Source organism: Hippoglossus hippoglossus, chromosome 9, assembly GCF_009819705.1.
Source record: "Hippoglossus hippoglossus isolate fHipHip1 chromosome 9, fHipHip1.pri, whole genome shotgun sequence".
Taxonomy (NCBI): Eukaryota; Metazoa; Chordata; class Actinopteri; order Pleuronectiformes; family Pleuronectidae; genus Hippoglossus; species Hippoglossus hippoglossus.
In genome coordinates this window covers 3387536-3407336 of record NC_047159.1, presented here as the reverse complement: position 1 = coordinate 3407336, position 19801 = coordinate 3387536, and the positions used below count along the sequence as shown (strand labels likewise).

Sequence of the window (19801 nt, the reverse complement as noted above, 5' to 3'; positions counted from 1 at the left end):
ACAGCGTGAGGACAAAAGAAGAAGACGTTGGTACGGTCCCTGATGAAGACGTGTCCATCAGCTCTGTTCTAACCTCTGTGACTGACGGTGGGAGAATCAGTTCAGATGTTGTGTCTGTGCAGCGTCTTCTTCTTCTGAGGAATGTTGACTCCACATGGTTCTCAACATGTAACACAGGAGCGTCACAAGTTATAGTAAAACAAAACCTTAACGATAACGTTCAATAGAGATAAACTGCAGCAGGATGTTGTTACATGTTGATGATACCATGACATATATCGGTATTTCTTTCTGGGAAATTACAAATATATACAACATTGATTAGAAGAAACAGTTTGTAACATAATGGAAAAGTGTGTAAAAGTATTTGTACATAAGAAAATATCTAATAGAGATGAAGGGAGCAGCGATGACAAATGAATGGAGGAGTTATTGTCGGTAATGGTTGAATATGTGAGGAGACATATTGCATATCAGGAAGTCTTGTTGTGATCATAGTCCACCATCATATGTGCACATTAAAGTTAATCACGGTGTTCCTCAGGGTTCTGTGCTCGGCCCAATTTCATTCACCTTCTACATGCTTCCATTAGGAAACATTATTGGGACACACTGCCATGCGGATGACACCCAGTTGAATTAGTCAGCGCTTCTTCCACCACAGCCGACAGTATAACCACTCGATAAGCAGAAACCAGTGCAGCTGGGGGGGGGGGGGGGGGTAACGGCAGGAGTCAGTCTGTTCTCTGCTTTTCTGCTAATGTGGGGAAAAGATGTATTTTTACTCGGAGGCCGTGATGACCTGACGACAGTTGCACCAGAGACATGTGACAACTTCAGACATCGTTCATCACATGGACCAGATGTAAATGAGTCATATCTCTGTGTGGTATTTAATATATATGTTGAGTACTTTTAAACTTGGGATAATTAATGTAAAATATGTTTTATTTCTACATTTTGGGAAACACACTTACTCTTTTCAAGATTGAGGTTCAAAGCTTGATACGACGTTTACATTGTTCAGTGGATATGAAGCCGGAGCAGGTTCCAGTCTCATGATAGAGAAACTGGGTCAATACGGGTGGAAGAAACACTTTAACGTTTAATTTAAAATAAATACAGAAATATAATCAGCAAAATAAACTTTAAATGTAAATTAGCAATATTTTATCAAATTTTTACAGTGTTATTATAATCTATATATATTAATTTATCACGCTGAAATAACTGAAAGCAACATTTTACTATTTTTAGTTTCACTTAGTTTAGTTTAATCTAATATTGTATTTATATATGAGTTGTGTCGGCTGACTGAATACATATTAAATTAAAGTTAAATATTAAGTTCTCTCACATTGAGTAAATATACTTACTGTAAATAATTTCCACCTCAGACGTCCTTATCACAGTAAAAGAGCATCACACCTTCAAAACAAAAGGTTTGGTCCTGAAGTCGTGAACAATGTGTTTGATCAGTTTCTCAGTCACATGATTATCGACCCTGATGAGCGCAGATGTTGTTTCAGGAAGTCGTGACGCGACGTGACGATGAACACATTGACCATCGCTGATAATATGAAGGATCTTATCTGTTCTGTGAGGGTTCGACTTTGTCGTCGTCAGGCGGCTTCAGTCTCAGTGGAAACACGTCACACAAGGAACAGGCTGGAAATAGTTCAGCTTCCATCTAAATCTCCTTCGTAGCAATGAAAACATAAAGGGGGGGGGGTGAGACCCTCAGATCTCCATGACCCCAGGAAGCTCCTGGACCTGTTCAATAATCTGTCTCAGGCTCCTGCAGCAGCAAAGAGCTCACACATGACAGAGTTATGTCATAAACGTCCTGAAAGATGTCGACCTGAGTTCTGCTTTGTTGTGTAACTTTGACTTTAGTGTGAGTTAATCAGTACGTTGTGTACCTGCCCTCAAGAAACCTGGTTACGTGTGAGGAATCAGGTTCAGAAACAGGGTGGTGTGAGGACAGGGTCTGGATTTCAGAAATAATCTACACTGACATATTTAGACTCATGGACATAATGTAGACAGACGGACAGGAGACGCTATTGTCTCAGAGAAATCATTTATTTTCAAACCCTAAATATATTCAATGGAAGCACTTTCCTCCTCCGTGGTCTTTATCGTGCACATTTACAAAAGTAAACGTGCTTCTTATGAATCCCATGACAAAAGAAATCTACTTCTGCTTTTTCTAAACATCTGCACCTGTCGGTTATACCTGTTGTTCATGAGATCAAATTACTGCAGAAAGTCAAAGGCCACGCGTGTCCAGCTCGGACCAAAATAAGAGACCGACACAAGAGTTTTACTATTTATAGGTACATGTTCAAACAAAATGAACTTTCAACAGTTGAACAGACTCTGGATGCAGATTTAACATAAACGTGGAGTCGTCTCTTATTTCCCTGCAGCTGCATCTGTCTGGATAAACCTGGTGAGGACAAACATTTATTATAACGACTGTAGAAACTGAGCTGGTAACAACTCCTCCAGTGTTTTTATTTGCTCATCTCCACAGTTTTCTGTGAATTTAAAGTCAATATCCCAAAAAATCTATTAGATATGTGAACTTGTGCTTCAGGGAACAATGATGGGAATTTGTAACTTTTTATTCACTGTATTATAAATTGATTACTTCGATGAAATGTGTGTTGTAGCCTCACAGTCCTATGAACCTGTAAAAGTACACAGACAGAAATAGAGCAGAGTCATGGTGAAGCGTTACTTAAAAACATGTGTTACATGTATTCGAATGTTACTTATCTAAGCGTTTGTTTGTTTACTTCCTTTGGGGTTGAGGGTCAAATTCTGCGCAGGCCCTGGAGCGGCCCTGTGACAGTGTTGTAATGGGTTTTGCTCCACCTCCATACCTCGCTGTCTCCAGTGGCAACAAACGCTCAGACCTGCTGCAGACAATGAGCACACACTTTTTGGAGCACGTGTCGTCAAAGTGATGAACTTGTTTTTCTTATTTTGCTCTTTGTTGAGCTCTCGGCATCAGAAATTCAAATTCAAAAACAACCTTACTTGTCCCCGGAGGGCGAATCAAAGGCACGTGGAGTAAAAGTAAAAACATGAAAGAAAACAACAATGACATCAGTGCAATGTCTGCGTACAGATCAAATGAAAGAGTATGAGAAGTGTATATGAATGTAAAAGGACGATGAACAGGACAACGGCTGTGAAAACTGATTTTAGGAACGTAGATAAATACTGAATGATTAAAGTGATTGAAGTGCATTGAGGTAGTAATACAGTATGTACAGTTGAAGTGAATAAGAATATATAAACAGGACCAGGTAGCAGCAGATGAATAAATACTATAGCGTATGAAAATATGTAGATAAATGTATATACAGATAATAAACAGTAAAGCTTTGCACTGATATGAAGAATGAATTGAATGAATGAAAACAAGTTCAAACAAGTTACAATAATTGAATAAATCGTGTTTTAAACGCAGAGAAAAACAAGTTCATTCTTCTCAGGAGCAGTCACGTGCTGCCGCGGTGGCGTCACTCGTCGGGGGCGGGGCCTGGTGCTGACAAAAACAAAGAGCGGACCAATCAGCGAGCTCGAGGGGCGGTGCCTCAGCGGCTTTATAAACGATGTGTTCGAGTCTCTCCAGATAATTTTCTTCTTCTTCTTCTTCTTCTTCGACAACAACAGATTCACAGTAAGATTCGATCCTCTGGTTTTTATGTAACTTTTACTCTGGAACTTGTGAATGAGACGTTTTGACCTGAACTGTTATTCATGGGTTTTATTCCTTCGGGGTTTTGGACTCATCGCGGGCTCCATTTTGAAAAGGTCCATTTAAGCCAGTTTCTCGCCCTGATTTGTTGTCAGGATGAGGAATGTGGACATTTGTTGTGATCGTCCTCCAGCCCGAGCCATTTTGTTTCATTCGGCTCTTTGTCCTCATCCCCCCCCCCCCCGAAGCAGCAGCCGTCCCTCGCCTCTTTCTCACGGTTGTGCTTTAAAAAAAAGGGAGAAACATCCCTCGACCTGTGGATCGAACCCTGAAAACGACACCCTGTTTAAAATGAGTTTTTTCTGGGGTTTTGGTTGAGTCCCCCCCCCCCTCCCGGTTCTCAGTTCCCCAGCGTCCAGGCCTCGTCCTCGGCTCGATCCCGTGACTGGGCTTAAATTCTGGGATGTGGCCAAGACTCCAGAGAACAAACTGTTTCCTGCAGGCACATCCAAATACTGTGGTGATCCACATCCCAGCTTTATCTTCTCATGTGTCAGTGGGAGCCATGTCAACATGTGATGGGGGTGGGGATTCGAACCATGACTTGTCTGTTGTTGTGCACAGAGAATAAAGACGTGTGTGTGTGTGTGTGTTGTAATGCAGCTCCAGGCCTCCACCAGTGATTCACCCTTGTTTACTGGTTGTTTTGCAGCAGGACGCCACGATGCTGCCCCTCCTGGTGTTGACCGCCTGTCTGAGCTCGGTCCTCTCCGCCCCGGTTCTGGACGCCCAGCTGAACGAGCACTGGGATCTGTGGAAGAGCTGGCACAGTAAGAAATACCACGAGGTGAGATCCCTTGTTCCCTCTCCCTCTCCGGTGTTCGACCGCTCTGCAGGCAAAGCTCTTAAACTGTGGTTCTCTGCAGAAGGAGGAAGGCTGGAGGAGGATGGTCTGGGAGAAGAACCTGCAGAAGATTGAGCTGCACAACCTGGAGCACTCCATGGGCACACACTCCTTCCGCCTCGGCATGAACCACTTCGGAGACATGGTAAAGTCACACTGTCAACACGCAGACCCATGTCTCACTGGTACACACACAACTTAGGTCTTTACAAAGACACAAAGAACTTTAATAACTTTAACACAAGTGCTACAAGCTGGAAAGAGAAGATGGAGCAGTTTAATTAGTTTGAGTTTCATAAATAACCTGTAGCACTTATCTAGATAAATGGAATTAAAACAAGTATTAAAAACAAATTCGTTAAAAATTAGACATTCCTATAAAATATGTTTTCAAGCAATGATTTGAAAACAAGTTTGAGTGCTGGCGAGTCTAATCTCCCCTGACAAGGAGTTCCAGAGCCTCAGGGCCCTGATAGCAAACACCCAGTCACGCCCAGTTATCAAACTTAACACCAGCAAGTTGGGGGGGGGGGGGGTTTGGGAGATATTAAGATTAAAAGATTTACAAAACCAGGGAAATGTCAACAACAAAACAAAAAGTGGATTTTATCTCATGTGAGGCTCAAGCTGAAGTCGGGAAATAGAGATGAGATGATATAGAAGAGAAATGTAGGGCGAGCAGTGTTTGTGTATTATATTGGAAGTGTGACAAGATTAACAAATTAAAAGTATTTGCTCAGGGTTATACTAATATCACTGAGTATTAAAACCAGATTTGCGACACAGCTGCAACTTAAATCACAGGATTCCCCTCTGGAGAAACCCCCTGAACCCCAGCTGCTCCTGTGTCTCTGCTGTGAGTGAAACCTTTTGTCGTTGTGTCACTTCCTCATGTCACCGTGTCGTCCCACAGACCCACGAGGAGTTCAGGCAGATCATGAACGGCTACAAGCTCAAAACGCAGAGGAAGTTCACGGGCTCCCTGTTCATGGAGCCCAACTTCATGACGGCCCCGTCTGCCGTGGACTGGAGGGAGAAGGGCTACGTCACCCCCGTCAAGGACCAGGTACACATGTTGTTTCCTCTGCAGCCTCTGACAGTCACACCTGTGACGCCCCGTCTAGGTGTGGTTCACGTCAGGAGCCACGAGTTTGACTGTAAACAGGGTTTGGTAACGTGGCAGCGACACCAGATTTTTCAGGAAGCAGAAGTGCACAAACCAGTTTAAACTTTATTATAAATAAAAAGACAACACAGATACAACCAAGTCTATAGAACTTGAGAAAGTAGATTATTCACATCAGAGTCAAAACAAAAATACAAATCTTTTCTACATTGTTGAATCAGTAAAATTGTTTTTCATTAATATTAATAAAAGTACAAAATGTCAGTGACTTTTCTTAAACACTGGTTCAGATGTTCTGCTCATTTGTTGTTACAATAATAGAAACTCAGGTGACGTAAACACTCAACCTCTTATTTTAAACGTGTCAGAATGACAGCAGACACGAAGCCGTGACCTCGTTCACGCTGAGGAGACGTAACGTTTAAGTTCGTTCATCTTGGTTCGACACAAATTAACCAACTGTCCACTGAAGTAAATGTTTTGCCTGAACAGGCAGATAAGGTGACCAGTCGAGGGTTGTTCTTATCAGGCTGCTTCACACACTGACTGTACACTGTGTCCCCCCCCCCCCCCCCCCCCCCCCCCCCCACCCTCCGTGTGTACATTAACAGTCTGTAAGATGAAACCTGTTCCACAGGATCTCTGCAGTGCGGCAAACAGCGTCATACACAACAAGTCTAAGTGCTGAAGTGCAGCTCACAGTGAAGTTTCGTTTCCCCGACTCCAGAAAGTACAAGAGATACGGACCGTGACATTAGAACGACGTATATAAATGACTGAAAAACAAAGTATAATAAAGTGGAGGAGTAACAATGACACATATTTGCATAACAAGGCAACTTTATGCCATTGTCGAAATCAACATGAGTCACCATAGGACGTTAGGATAACTTCATTAGGTAAAATTCTCCTCATCCAGGCTTCATGTTTCCACCCGTCCTCTCTCTGCAGGGTCAGTGCGGCTCCTGCTGGGCGTTCAGCACCACCGGCGCTCTGGAGGGTCAACAGTTCAGGAAGACCGGCAAACTGGTGTCGCTGAGTGAACAGAACCTGGTGGACTGCTCCAGGCCCGAGGGCAACGAGGGCTGCGGCGGCGGCCTGATGGACCAGGCCTTCCAGTACGTCACTGACAACCAGGGCCTGGACTCTGAAGACTCCTACCCGTACACGGGGACGGTACGTAACTCGTGGGACAGAGCACAAAGTCCAGGAGGCGTAGACTAAAGACCTTTTTATTGATCTGCTCATTTCCACATGAAGTGATGACCGTGACATTTTGGATCTGTTGTTCTGTGTCGTTACCAAAACATCCTGTTCACCTCGTTCCTCCAGGACGACCAACCGTGTCACTACGACCCCCTGTACAACTCGGCCAACGACACCGGCTTTGTTGACGTCCCCAGCGGCAAGGAGCACGCTCTGATGAAGGCCGTGGCGTCTGTGGGTCCAGTGTCTGTGGCCATTGACGCCGGACACGAATCCTTCCAGTTCTACCAATCAGGTCAGTCCTTAGTTTTTTGAAGTAGGAGGCTGTGAAAGACGAATTCATTCTAATGATGTGTTAGATGAAAACAAAGATAAAGGTTCTAAAAATACAGGACTTGCTGTCATTGAGTAGCAAAAAATGACAGTGTTCAGTAACTTCTGGTTCTGTAAATGAATCCGTTATTGCAGGATGAACTTGTGACCGTCTGGATTGTTGCATATTGTAGGAATCTACTACGAGAAGGAGTGCAGCAGCGAGGAGCTGGACCACGGCGTGCTGGCGGTGGGTTATGGTTTCGAGGGAGAAGATAAGATGGGCAAGAAATTCTGGATTGTCAAGAACAGGTCAGTAAAAAAAGAAAAAACCTAAACTCTGTTGTTTCAAACTCCTGTGTCTTTTTTCTGTTAGAAGCATTTTGATTATTAATTTTTACAGCTAATTAGCATTAGCTCACAACCTCTAAACCCAGCTGCTATGCAACAGTGAATGTTTGTTTCATGTGAGGTTTTTTGTTTTTGTTGAGCTTTAGTTTTATGTGGGGGGGAAAGGCAGACTAGAAAAAATATAACAGGATTTTCATTCTACTTTTAGAACCTCAACGACGTCTCAAACTCACATTTATATATATATTTAGATATTTTGTGATACAGAAAAACTACTGTTTTAAACTAATCAAATCCATCAATGTCATTTCCCTGACATGTTGTCTTTCCTCCTGCAGCTGGGGCGAGAAGTGGGGAGACAAAGGCTACATCTACATGGCCAAAGACAGGAAGAACCACTGTGGCATTGCGACGGCCGCCAGTTACCCTCTGGTCTAACGTTAGCACAGCTCCGCCTCTTAGAGTTTTTATTGCAATAGTTCGACCGGAGTCGAGCGACGCGGCTCCCGTCCGAGCGACGCGTTTACGTTTTATGAGAAGAAACACCGTTTTTTGTTTTTTTTAGGAAAATGGCGCCATTTTGTTTTTGGCTGATCTAATGCAACTTTAATTTGTTTTGAAAAAAGATTTTAGTTCAGTGTTTTATTCTTTGTAAATATGTGTATGCTGCCAGCTGAGTGATACAACCAACACTTGCTTCTGTCATTGTAAATGATTTTTTTCTACTTTTACTGTGATCAATTAAAGTTGTGAAACACTACTTGGCTGTTTTGGACTTTGTGTTAAAGTATTTTTTGATGATTTTATAGATGAGGTTGAAACTGAGACCATGATTCTGTTGATTTACTCACTCAGACACCAGCACTGATAGAAAGTGTTTGTTTGGGCAGAAATCAACTTGTTTCATTAATTTCCGAGTCTCAAATTAAACCCCAACATTTCATTTCACAGTTTTAACTCCAGTGTGTTAGTCCCACATGTCGGAGTCACACGCTCTCAGCTGTTCCCCCTCATGTCTGGTACTGTGAGCATCTTATAGGATTAACAACCACACAACAATGGTGTCGATTCATGACCACAAATCTGTAAAACCATATATATAGATGATAAGCTTGTTCTCAAACTAAAGTCCTAAAGGTATTAGGTTAAATGATTTACTTCCAGTTTTGATTGAATAAAACAATTGTTTGATTAAACTAACATTTAGTCTCCAAAGAAAATGATGCGGATTGTTCACAAATATTTTTTGAAATTTCTTGGTTTGTCTGACAGTTGATCAAAAACTCAAATACAATGATATAAAACTGTGAAAACTACCATTTCTATTTAATAGTTTAAACGTTCGGAGAAAAATATCCAGAGGAAATATGGATTCTTCATATATTCCAGATTTCACGTCTTGGTTCTTTGACATTTTAACTTTTTTTTTTAAATTCTGGGTCAATAAATAAAATAATTCTGTTCTTGTGGAAAATAGTGTACGTTTAATGTTTATATACAATATGATCAGTCATTTGATGAATTCTTCAACAATTTGCAGTTTGAAACTATTTTCAGACTCGGTTTATTATTAATATTTTGATAATTCAAAAGTAATAACTTGTCTGCTTATATCAAAGCGTCTTAAACACTTCATGGGAACTTCTTGACGAAGGACAGGTAATCGTTGACGTCGTCACAGGAGCCGACCACGAAGGGCACCCGCTGGTGGAGCCCCTCGGGCTGCACGTCCAGGACCCGCTGGGAGCCGGTGGTGGCGAGGCCCCCCGCCTGCTCCACGAGGAAGGCGATGGGGTTGCACTCGTACAGCAGCCGCAGCTTTGAGGGGAAACATCATAATGAAAAAACATTCACTTTAGTTTCCTGCACAAATATGAAGCAAAAATTCATTTTAGATTAGAATTTATTGACTGAACTCAAAAGGTTTTTGAGCCATAATATAAAATTGAAAACGAAACAACACGTAAATTAGATTTATTTTTGCATCACCATCATTGAACTATGAACATAAAAAGAAGTAAAAGGTGAAGATCTGATACTAATTGTTTGCTGGTTGCTCTAAATATTCTTTCATGGTGGCTGAGTTTACACAGGTTCACTTCCCAGTGAGAGCTGAATGAAGTGTGAAAGTTATTTCGGGTGGGGGGTGGGGGGGGTTTCCAAGGTTACACACAAGTTAGAAACTATTGTTTCTATATGAATTATTATCTGTCAGTGTGCAGCAGGTCAAACAATAGGTTTTATATTAATATAAGTAAAATGTTTTTACTGTTCACTTAAACTTATTTATTTTATTGGTTGGTCGGTCGGTCGGTTGGTTTATTGGTTGGTTGGTTGGTCAGTTGTTTTATTGGTTGGTTGGTTGGTCAGTCGGTTGGTTTATTGGTTAGTTGGTTGGTTGGTTGGTCAGTCGGTTGGTTTATTGGTTAGTTGGTTGGTTGGTTGGTCAGTTGGTCGATTGGTTGGTTGGTTGGTTGGTCGGTTGGTTTATTGGTTAGTTAGTTGGTTGGTTGGTTGGTCAGTTGGTCGGATCACACAAAAACTGGGATCCACTTCTGTAAACAACGTGCTCTACACGCTCATATCATTGATTATTGATAAAATACCTTCAGCTGTAAATCATTTCAGTATGTTCATGATAAACAGGTCCCAGACTCCAGAGGGAAACTGTGTGAGAGGTTTTATCTGCTCGAGCTGCTTCAACTGTCTCTGAGCTTTATTTATCACCGGGCGAGAAAAACAACTCTCGGCTCAGGTTGCAGTGCAGCGAGGATCCCAGTGAGTCATCACATGTCAGGGAGTCAGTTACCAGCCTGAGTACGTCAGGTGCTGCACAGTTTCTCAACCAGCAGAGTTAAGTTCCTACTGTGTCCAGGTTAGAACCAACAGCTGATCACAACTGGACTGATCCTGCTGCAGGAAACCACTGAGAACACCACAGTGTTGGAGCTGAGACGGACGCTCTGACGTGGACCGAAGAAAACTGCGTCACCGGACGTCCTGACCCGACCTGTGACTCACCACTCCCACCATTCACTCTCCAGTCTGGGTCACTGGTCTCCTCCGGTTAGGTTTAGATTCCTGTTTGTCGGCAGGATCACACAAAAAACTACACAACTGACTGTGTGAAATTTGCTGCAGCTTCACTTTAAGGGAACAGTTGGACTCATTTCTCATTTCATTTCTACTTCTACTCTACCATGAGGCGATCTGACATGTGAAGACATATGTTTAGGTGTTGGTGATGATAAGAAGCAGCTTGTGTCGATGTTCAGTGTTAATGTCACTGACGGGTTATTATGAGATGAGCCTGAACACTGCAGGTCCAGTACAGTATGTACTTGGAGGAACACATGGAGTCCTGAGGTCACATGGGGTCGGTCTGTGATTTACTAAGAGGTTTAGTAAGTGTTAATAAGTTGCACAGTACCGGACATCATCTGTTTTCATGGAGGTCTTTGATTACCTTTCCCTTCGGGCTCTTCTCACTGGCTGGGTACAAGAAGATTCCTCCGTAGGCGATGGTGCGGTGAACATCTGAGACCATGGAGCCCACATACCGAGCCCCGTAGGGAGGGCTGCCGTCCTGCAGGACAGGAGGACACGTTCAAATGTTAGTGTTCATTTAACCAACGTGTTTCTACCAGAGAGGTCGGTGTTTCACATCCATCAAAGTTGTTCTGATTCACTTTGATTCTCCACGTTATCAAGTCAGTGTGATAACGGATCATTTAACAACTTATTATCTGAAGGGACTTTTATAATCCACAGATAGAAAAAGGACTCAAGTCATCTATCCATCTATCTTTCTGTCCATCTTTGCACCGAAGAAAACTAGCTACATACAGATTTAGTTGTTTCACAGTGATTGATGCAGCAGGTTTTAAACACACATTTTCTTTTCCCTGTATAGTTTATAGTTATGAAACATTATTAATCAGGTTTATTAATCATATACATGTGATATAAAGGCCGAGCAGGGAGGCAGCTTCGAGTCAGAGTCGCAACCACAGCAGATTTGCTCCCGTCAGAGATCACGACCTGCAGAGGAAAACTGAACAGCAAACAACAAACAGGCCAAAGTCCAACAGCCAGACACACACACACGCACGCACGCACGCACGCACGCACGCACACACTCACACACACACACACACACACACACACACACACACACACACACACACACACACACACACTCTCTAAACCTGCTGAAGACAGGGGAGCAGTGCTTTTACACAAACCTAAAGAAACTGGCTGACGAGCAGAAGATCAGCGACTGGTTTGACAAGCGGACTTTCAGAGAGCGAACCGGTTTATTTGCGGGAAATACATCATGTTCCATTTGTCTCAGTCACCGACAGTCCGAGAACTCTACTGAGCAGAATCTGAGTTTCCCTGAACTGAGCTTCATGTTCAGACTGGAACAGCGTGATAAAGAGTCATGTGTTTGCTGAGTCACACCTCAGTCATCATGAGGGAGGGGTGTGTGTGTGTGTCTGTGTGTTTCCTGAAACCATACGCAACAACAACACAAACACATCCAGATGTTCACGGTGGAGGCAGCGAGAAACTTCCAAAAGTGAAGAAAGTGAATAAAACCAGAAGAAAAAGTGCAGAGAAAAGTTTTTTTAACGGGAAAAACAAATGATCTTCAAACAAAAGACAAGTCTGAATCTGTCTGAATCTGTTGGAGCTGAACGATAAGAACTGATCAGGTGGATCGGTTCTTTTCAACGAACAACAACTGACGAACACAAGAATCAAGATATGAGGGAGAAGAGTATATGAGAATACATTTTAAAAAAAATGTATGAACCATTTAAAAGACAGATTGCAGAGGAGATAAAGGATTTAAATTAGCGTTTAGTTTAACAAGCAGGTAAAACATAACAAGGTCCTGATGGCAACGAGGAAAACTCACGAATAAGAAAATGTTTAAAAGATAATTTACTCTGTGCTTTCCAGAGGATTTGTCGGTTAAAAAAATAACTTAGATGTCTTTAATTCTTTAGTAGTAACTGAATATTTCATTCATATCACCTGTTAAAATCATTTTTGAGGTTCACGACATTGAATTTGGATCTTATTCTACATATAATATTGTGACTCTAACAGGTTTAATCAACACAGTCAGTGGTTGTGCAGCTTGTTTGAGAAAAGGAAATTTGGGGATTTGTTTTCAGGAAGTCACAAAATAATTTGTAGAATAGAAAAGAATGTATATTATTATATTGTGAGGATTTCTCCAAACTCGTGTTGTTCGTGACTTTGCATTTGGAACCTGTGGTGAAGACATTATCTTTCATCATGTGATGAAGCAGAAACTGAGCATCAGGGTGTTGAAAAGAACAGAAATGAACGATGCCGAGGAAACTCAAATTAAAACGTCCACTTTACTGGAATCTAAACTTCCCTTTGGGTTTTTTCTCATTTACTTTTACATTCACACATGAGACCGGCTGGTGTCATTTCATAACCTCATGCAAACCTTATCTGTGGTCACTGGGGAGATGCTGGTGCTTTGTGCTCCGTCATGATGCTGAGAAGAGGAACACGATGATGAGTCTTCAGCGGATGGAGCTTTTTGAGAGTGTGGCAACATTTCTAATAATATTTTCCATTTTCATGCACGAATCTGAGTTTTGCGGATTCAAGCTTTAAAGCTTCGGTAAAACTGACGAATCGGACGCTGATGTCCAAACACACTGGTGCTGCAGAATCGCTGAGTGTGCATGTGTTTCCAGATGAGATGCTGCAGCAGTTTTCTGAGGAACAGGATGTTTTCTGTAGCGTGTCACCATCCTGCAGCTCAGCTGACCGAGCTGACGTGCTCCGTCCTGTCTGACCCGGCACTCATCACATGTTTAACGTCTGCTCACCTCTTCCTGTTGTACCTGCACGATGCTCCCGAGATTTACACCTTAAATGTTCCTTTAATTCACAATATGATGTGTTTGTTCCAACAGGGAAGCTGTGCAACATTTAAACTGTGTTTCACTGTTGTACCTTCATTTCATTCAAAGATTTCAAAGTGCGAAGTTAAAAAACAGTGAAAATACTTATAATCTGTTCACTTTCCAAATATATCATCACTTGATTGTCACTTTTGTACATAAAAATAGAAACTAAATATTAAACAAAGTGGTTAAAGTTTATTTTTATTTTACCTACCTCTTAAATTTTAAGAATAAGGCTGGACCGGTAAATTACTTTGAGAAAAACAGAGTAAACATAGTTTCTGCTTAACTTAATTTTGATACCGTTTGAACATCCAGCTCAGACGCAATGTTCTGGTGTAAACTCGGTCAGACGCTTTGTCAGGACTCACATGAGTGTGAGAGTTCAGTTTGATATCCAGCGTCTGGTCTGAGTTCAGCACACGACTCATTTCCACCAAACAGTTTCACTTGGCAGAGTGAGACTCACAAAGCAAAGAAATGAAAGAAGAACTGATCCGAGTCACAACTTTGGCTCAAATTAACCTGGAAACATTCAAACTTGCAGGTGTGCATCACCTGATTCAAACAGTTTCTCTAGAAGTCGTTTAGTTATCACCCAGACAAGGAGGTTACGTTTTAACCTCGTCTGTTTGTCCGTCAGCAACGTAACACAAAATCTACACAACTGATTTACACTAAACTTGGTGGAGTTGTGGTCTTTACTACTGTGGATATATTTATTTAATTGATATGTCCCCCTCTGTTCTTCATCCAAACTAAAAATGTCTAAGTGTGGGTGAGAGGAAACATTTAATTTTGCAGGGACTTAATTCTTTGGGGCTGATCCAGGATTTTAAATTTTACATTGTGAGACAGGACGTTTTCTTTTGATTTACCAGAAAATAATTCATGGATCCTGATGAGAGAGGCTCGTTTGGAGGAAACACATTTATGAGTGTGTGTAATTTGCTGCAGTTTGAATTTAAGCGGACTGTTGGGCGGAGGTACAGTTTGTTTATTACTTGGTGCCACTCTAGTTTAACATGCTCTCTCACCTCTGGATACTTCTTGTGCTTCAGGTACTCATTCATGGACGGGTGGAAGTATTTGGCGTAGCCCTCGTTCATGCTGTAAATCTTTCCTTTCGGCTTGATCCTCACGTTCCTCTCGGTGAGGATGAACTCACCAATGGCCTGAAACAAAAAAAACAGGATGAAGAGTCGATAGAAACAACGTTTTCACTGGATGAGCAGAGATTTGAAGTTTGACTTTTGTTCTGAGGGAAGAAGAAGAATAACATAACAATGTGATAAATCATGACATTAATTTAGAGGTTTAAAACTGAAGGTACAACATGAATCTCAGCAGATTTCTCATGGCTGGTGAACAACATGTGTAAAAACAGCACAACAATCTGGATTCTCTGTGCACAACAACAACAACAAGAACATTACTCACAAACTTAAACTGAACTTTTTCATTCATTCCCTTAATAACTAAAGCTGATTTACTAAAGTCAAAACCCCAATAATCACTTGTTTTCCTTGTTTTTGTGGGTAAATCTGAATCTGGAACAAGACGCAGAACATGATACAGATAAGTCCTTGTGTGAGTGTGAAGGAGGATAAGAGGGCTGTATTTATAAAGTGATTTTAGTCTTGTGGACCACTGTGTGCACGGTTTGTGGTCCTGTATTGGCCCAAAGAATGAATGAAGACTTAAAGCTGGGAATCAAACCACCGACCTTCTGGCGGCAGGTTGCCCTAAGGTTGAATCAGGGTTTCCAGGTCAAGGAAACAGGCTGAAATACACGATTCACTTCACCTTTGTAATGTGTAAAATACTTTAAACCTATTTTGAATTGAGGACAGAGGATGCAGCTCAAACCTTCTGCCAAGTTCATATGAATTTCTGTGTTTACAGTCGTCTACATCCGATTGTACACACAAAACCACAGCACCGGGATAAATGATTGACAGGTTATTGTCTCTTTTCTCAAATTAAAGCAGTTATTGGACAATAAAACCATGAACACTGGTAGCGTGAGACATGAGGGCAGAGGCAGTGGAGCAGAATATTAAAGAGAGGATCAGCGACCTCTGAGAGAAACACTCACAGGGTCCAGCATGAAGAAGTTGAGGCCGGCGCCGGTGCTGAGGGCCACCAGGGTGGCGCTGCCGTACAGGGCGTAGCCGGCACACACGATGTTGCTGCCCGGCTGCAGGGCATCTTTCTCTGTGGGCTCCCCCTCTGAGATCTGTGGTGGAGATCAAAGAGGACACGTCACATAAAAGCAGAAGCTCAATATTCAGATTGTACAAACCCTGAAAATATCAAAGTGATATAAAGGGGTTTGCTTGTTGTGGGAACTGTTGGGTTTCTCTGTGTACGGTCTCAATCGTACTGTGTAAAGTGCCTTGAGATAAGGTACGTTATGATTTCGCACTATACAAATAAAATGTAATTTCATATAAATAAACAGGAAAAAGAACCATGTGAGAAAATACATGAATTTTGTCAAACAGAATGAAACAGAATGAAAATAACAATAAAACCCCAAATAAAACTTCTTCTCTGCGGCTGCACTTTAATAAACTGAAACCTGGATTAGCTGGACACCATCGCCCCCCTGTGTCTGCTCAGTGTAACTGCACTTTACAGCTGAGTATTGATACGATGAACTAACAGTTAATACAGTGACGTCTTCACTGTGTAAAAGTCTGACTCTGAAATCTCACAGACCTGCATGTTTCATAAAATGTGATGAATTTTGTTACGTCAAAATTATTTCTGTTAATGTTATTCTCTGACTTTTGAGCAAGTAACTAACTAGCTGTAAATCTAAAATAGCTGAGATGTAATTAATCATTTTTATTGAAATAAATATAATCAGAGTAGTGAAAAAAGTGAGGAAAAACGACCAAAGACATATAATCATACAATCATCCGACAACATTACAAACAGTTACACAATCTACAAATAGTCAGAATAGTTATTTAGTTTGTTTATCACGTCTGGAGTCAGTTTCTTGACCTGTTGATTTATGGTACAAGTAAAAAAATGGGAGTAAAACAAACAAAAAAAACACTATTTTCAATATTTGCTACAACCCTTCTCTACATTTTCATATTTTTTCCAAACAAAAGGGAAAACACTGATCACACAATATTCAGTGACGGCCTGGTTTGTGAATCTTTGCCGAGGTCGGACTCACCCGTTTGTAAATGGCAAATATGGTGCCGATTGAGGCCAAGCAGTCGATGTTACTGGAGCCGTCCAGGGGGTCAAAACACACCACGTACTTTCCCTGTGACACAATCAAGTCAAGTACAAGACGTTAGAGCAGCTGCTGCTCTGATCCGACGGCTGGAGGCGTCGCTGTGTGTGAATGAGAGACAGGTATGAAGGAGTGTGAGCGGTGGTTAACGACCAGAACAACTCGACACAGGCCGTTCATTTATGTTCACAGATACTTTCTAAAATGTAAACTTGATGTACATTCGTTATTCTCAGCAAAATAGTGTTTGAGCAATTTTTTCAACGTCTCGACAGCGGATGCATTTCTTACATGTGTGTAATATGTGTGCATTGTGTAAAGTCACACTTTGGCAGATGTAACAATGAGTGAACAGCTTTTTTCACAAATGAGTTAAAGGTTCAGTGTGTAGAATATAGTGACATCTAGTGGTGAAGTGCCATGTTGCAGCTGAACACCCCTCATCTCACCCTCCCCTTCCAAACATGACAGACAACCTGTGGAAGCCTTGAGTTATAAAAACTCAAAAGGTTTAATTTGTCCAGTCTGGGCTACTGTAAAAAACATGGCGGCCTCCGTAGAGAGGACCCTCTCCTGATGTAAATATAAAGTATTTAAATATAAAGGGTTTATTCTTGGGTAAAGAAAACAACAATTCATACAATTTAGATGAAACACACTAGTAAAAACATCACTAGGATTATTTTTAATTTCTGCCAATAGATCCTTTTCACCTAAATCTTACACACTGGACCTTTAAAATGTCCAACGTTCACTTTGATTGACTCTATAACTTGTGAATTAGAGGACGGGTGTTAAACGACTGGCCTTCCTCACTCACCCTCTTGTCTTTGGGCGTGATGACGAGCTCCGCGTTCTCCTCAGACACCAGGCAGCAGGTGCCGTAGGACGCCTGCAGCATGTTGATGAACAGGTCGTTGGACAGCACGTCCAGCTTCTTCACATCGTCCCCCGTCACGTTCACGGAGCCCGCCATGCCCTGCCTGCGTGGACCCATCAGAAGCTTTAGTCTTGCACATTGAAAAAGGATTAAGCGACAACTTGCCTGTTTGGAAAGAAGAGCTGGTTGAAAACCCAAACCCTGAATTTTCATTTAAATCCAAATGGACAAAGCTCATCAGTTTGTGAGCGTTTATTCTCTTCAGTGTCAAACAATGTGGATCTGTGCTCGTTACATACTTTCAACGAGAGGTAAAGTTCCTGAACAACGACTCATTCTTCATGAGTTGGCACAGATCCATTATTCTCCCTCTTATGGAACATTTTCAGTATAAATGAACAAATATCAGCGAGAAAATGTTACTTTGCCTTTTAAATCAACTCTATACAACTGTTCTGCATTAAACCAGCAGCTTGATTAAAACTAGTTTGTTGGTTTAGTGATTGTGAACATGGAGAAAGTTTCCTCCTTCATTCCCTGAACGTCTGTTCTATGTACCAGCTCCTGTGAGAAGAACTGACTGAGAGTCACAGCTTCAACTGTCACATTCAGCTCCAGTTGAAGAGTGAAGCTGAACTGAGATCAGTTAAAAACACTCAGAAGTTATTATAAACCAGAGTTTATCTCCAATATTCGGCAGGAAACTTTGAAAATATGAAGAATTGTAAACTGAGTTTGGTGGATTTGTTACAGCTCTTCTGGTTCAGGAAGCAGAGGATCATGGGTAATAATCCAACGTTCAGTTGTGTTTCAGTTCAGTGGGACGACGCAGTCAGAGCTCAACACATTGATAGACTTTGTTTTCACGTGGCTGCAGGGGGCGCTGCTGCTCAGTTAACGTTACACAGTGTCGCTTTAGGAGCTGGTGGATTTCAGGCCCAAAGAAAACTACATCAGAAGTCTTTGACTGCCTCTAAGTTCACAGTGTTGAAATGCACCTAAATCACACATCATTCTCCATCCTGTTCCCACCGGGGCAGCGCGTCCTCTCCCAGCTCCAGACACCGGTTCATATTGTTCCACCTCCTCGATGGTGTTGAAACCAGAACTGGAACAACGAGTTCTAAACTCCTGAACACAAACACATCATCGCTCTCTGCTCCTAAATCTAGAGAGGGAGGGAACATTTCGAGCCTCTGACCTGAACCAGCTGTTCGGCAGCGGACCTTGACCTCTGACCTCTTTGAGTTAGGATGCAAGCAACTAGTCAATAAAGTATCGTCACTTTATTCATTGTAAAAGAACAACTTAGGCTAATAGAGTTTGATTGTAGATGTCCCTTCTATGAGTCAGTTATATATGAAACACATCAGTACTTACAGGTGGGCCAGGCCTGCCTTGCGCACAGCGGAGGAAATGGCTTTGATGGCCGTCAGAATGGCCGTGATGAGTTGGGTCAGCTCACCGGTCGCTCCCTTGGCCTGGCGACCGGTCTCCAAGATGAACCGGGTCAGGGTCCACACGTCCGTGTCGAAGGCCGACTGGTCCGACATGCTGCTGCTGCGTCTGTCCCTTCTGGTCGGGTGGCAGGTTGCGTGTTCACCAAGCGGAGGACGGACAGTAAATGGGCGACCTCATTACCAGCCAAGTGCTTTTCATACCCAGGCCAGAGGATCTATTTGTGAGTGTGTGTGTGTGTGTGTGTGTGTGTGTGTGTGTGTGTGTGTGCAGCCACGTGGACGACTGAGTGTGTGTGTGTGTGTGTGCATTTGGGGATGGGTGGGTGGGTGTCGGGTATCAGCTGTAGAGACCAACACACAGACAAGAACTCATCAGGTCTCTTTTATCCATTCAGTCAAAAAGGTTTGCAACATGTTAGTCAACAGTGACACAGCAGCACTGTGGTAACATCACAGCTCTTATGTTAATATGAGCTTTATTATTTTGTTTATGAGTTTTGATTTATGGTTTTTCTGAGCTAAACGACACGCTGTTTACAAACAGAGGGATGTGAGTTTTATATTGAGAGACTATAAGCAGCTGTTTTAGCAGCTCAAGTTTGCTTTAAATGTCATTAGGGATCTGTG

At 42.1% G+C, this 19801-nt stretch overlaps 2 protein-coding genes across 3 annotated transcripts; one reads left to right on the top strand and one right to left on the bottom strand.

Annotated features, from left to right (window-relative positions):
• Nucleotides 1-345: 345 nt before the first annotated feature.
• Nucleotides 346-19370, bottom strand: fbp2 (fructose-1,6-bisphosphatase 2). Of its 2 annotated transcripts, XM_034596204.1 has the most exons (8): nucleotides 19095-19370; nucleotides 17655-17817; nucleotides 16772-16864; nucleotides 15673-15813; nucleotides 14612-14749; nucleotides 11081-11200; nucleotides 9245-9432; nucleotides 346-365 (listed from the first exon to the last, which is right to left on the bottom strand). In XM_034596204.1, exons 1-7 carry the CDS (start codon nucleotides 19265-19267, stop codon nucleotides 9247-9249), a joined length of 1014 nt encoding a protein of 337 aa, XP_034452095.1. In that variant the 5' UTR covers nucleotides 19268-19370; the 3' UTR covers nucleotides 346-365; nucleotides 9245-9246. The 2 variants fall into 2 exon arrangements, with proteins under 2 accessions (XP_034452095.1, XP_034452094.1); XM_034596203.1 differs by lacking the exon at nucleotides 346-365 and having other exon boundaries at nucleotides 9076-9432.
• ctsla (cathepsin La) lies at nucleotides 3568-8374 on the top strand. Its single transcript, XM_034596205.1, has 8 exons — nucleotides 3568-3697; nucleotides 4428-4562; nucleotides 4642-4764; nucleotides 5533-5685; nucleotides 6697-6921; nucleotides 7078-7246; nucleotides 7458-7575; nucleotides 7953-8374. The coding sequence occupies exons 2-8, from the start codon at nucleotides 4440-4442 to the stop codon at nucleotides 8050-8052; spliced, it is 1011 nt and encodes a 336-aa protein (XP_034452096.1). The 5' UTR covers nucleotides 3568-3697; nucleotides 4428-4439; the 3' UTR covers nucleotides 8053-8374.
• Nucleotides 19371-19801: the final 431 nt, after the last annotated feature.

Coding starts and splice junctions, on each gene's coding strand:
- ctsla (XM_034596205.1), top strand. CDS start 4,440: ATGCTGCCCCTCCTGGTGTTGACCGCCTGTCTGAGCTCGGTCCTCTCC. Junction 6,922..7,077: donor CCTACCCGTACACGGGGACG/GTACGTAACTCG, acceptor TCGTTCCTCCAG/GACGACCAACCGTGTCACTA. Junction 7,576..7,952: donor TTCTGGATTGTCAAGAACAG/GTCAGTAAAAAA, acceptor TTCCTCCTGCAG/CTGGGGCGAGAAGTGGGGAG.
- fbp2 (XM_034596204.1), bottom strand. CDS start 19,267: ATGTCGGACCAGTCGGCCTTCGACACGGACGTGTGGACCCTGACCCGG. Junction 16,865..17,654: donor TCACGCCCAAAGACAAGAGG/GTGAGTGAGGAA, acceptor ATTGTGTCACAG/GGAAAGTACGTGGTGTGTTT. Junction 9,433..11,080: donor AGAAGAGCCCGAAGGGAAAG/GTAATCAAAGAC, acceptor TTCCCCTCAAAG/CTGCGGCTGCTGTACGAGTG.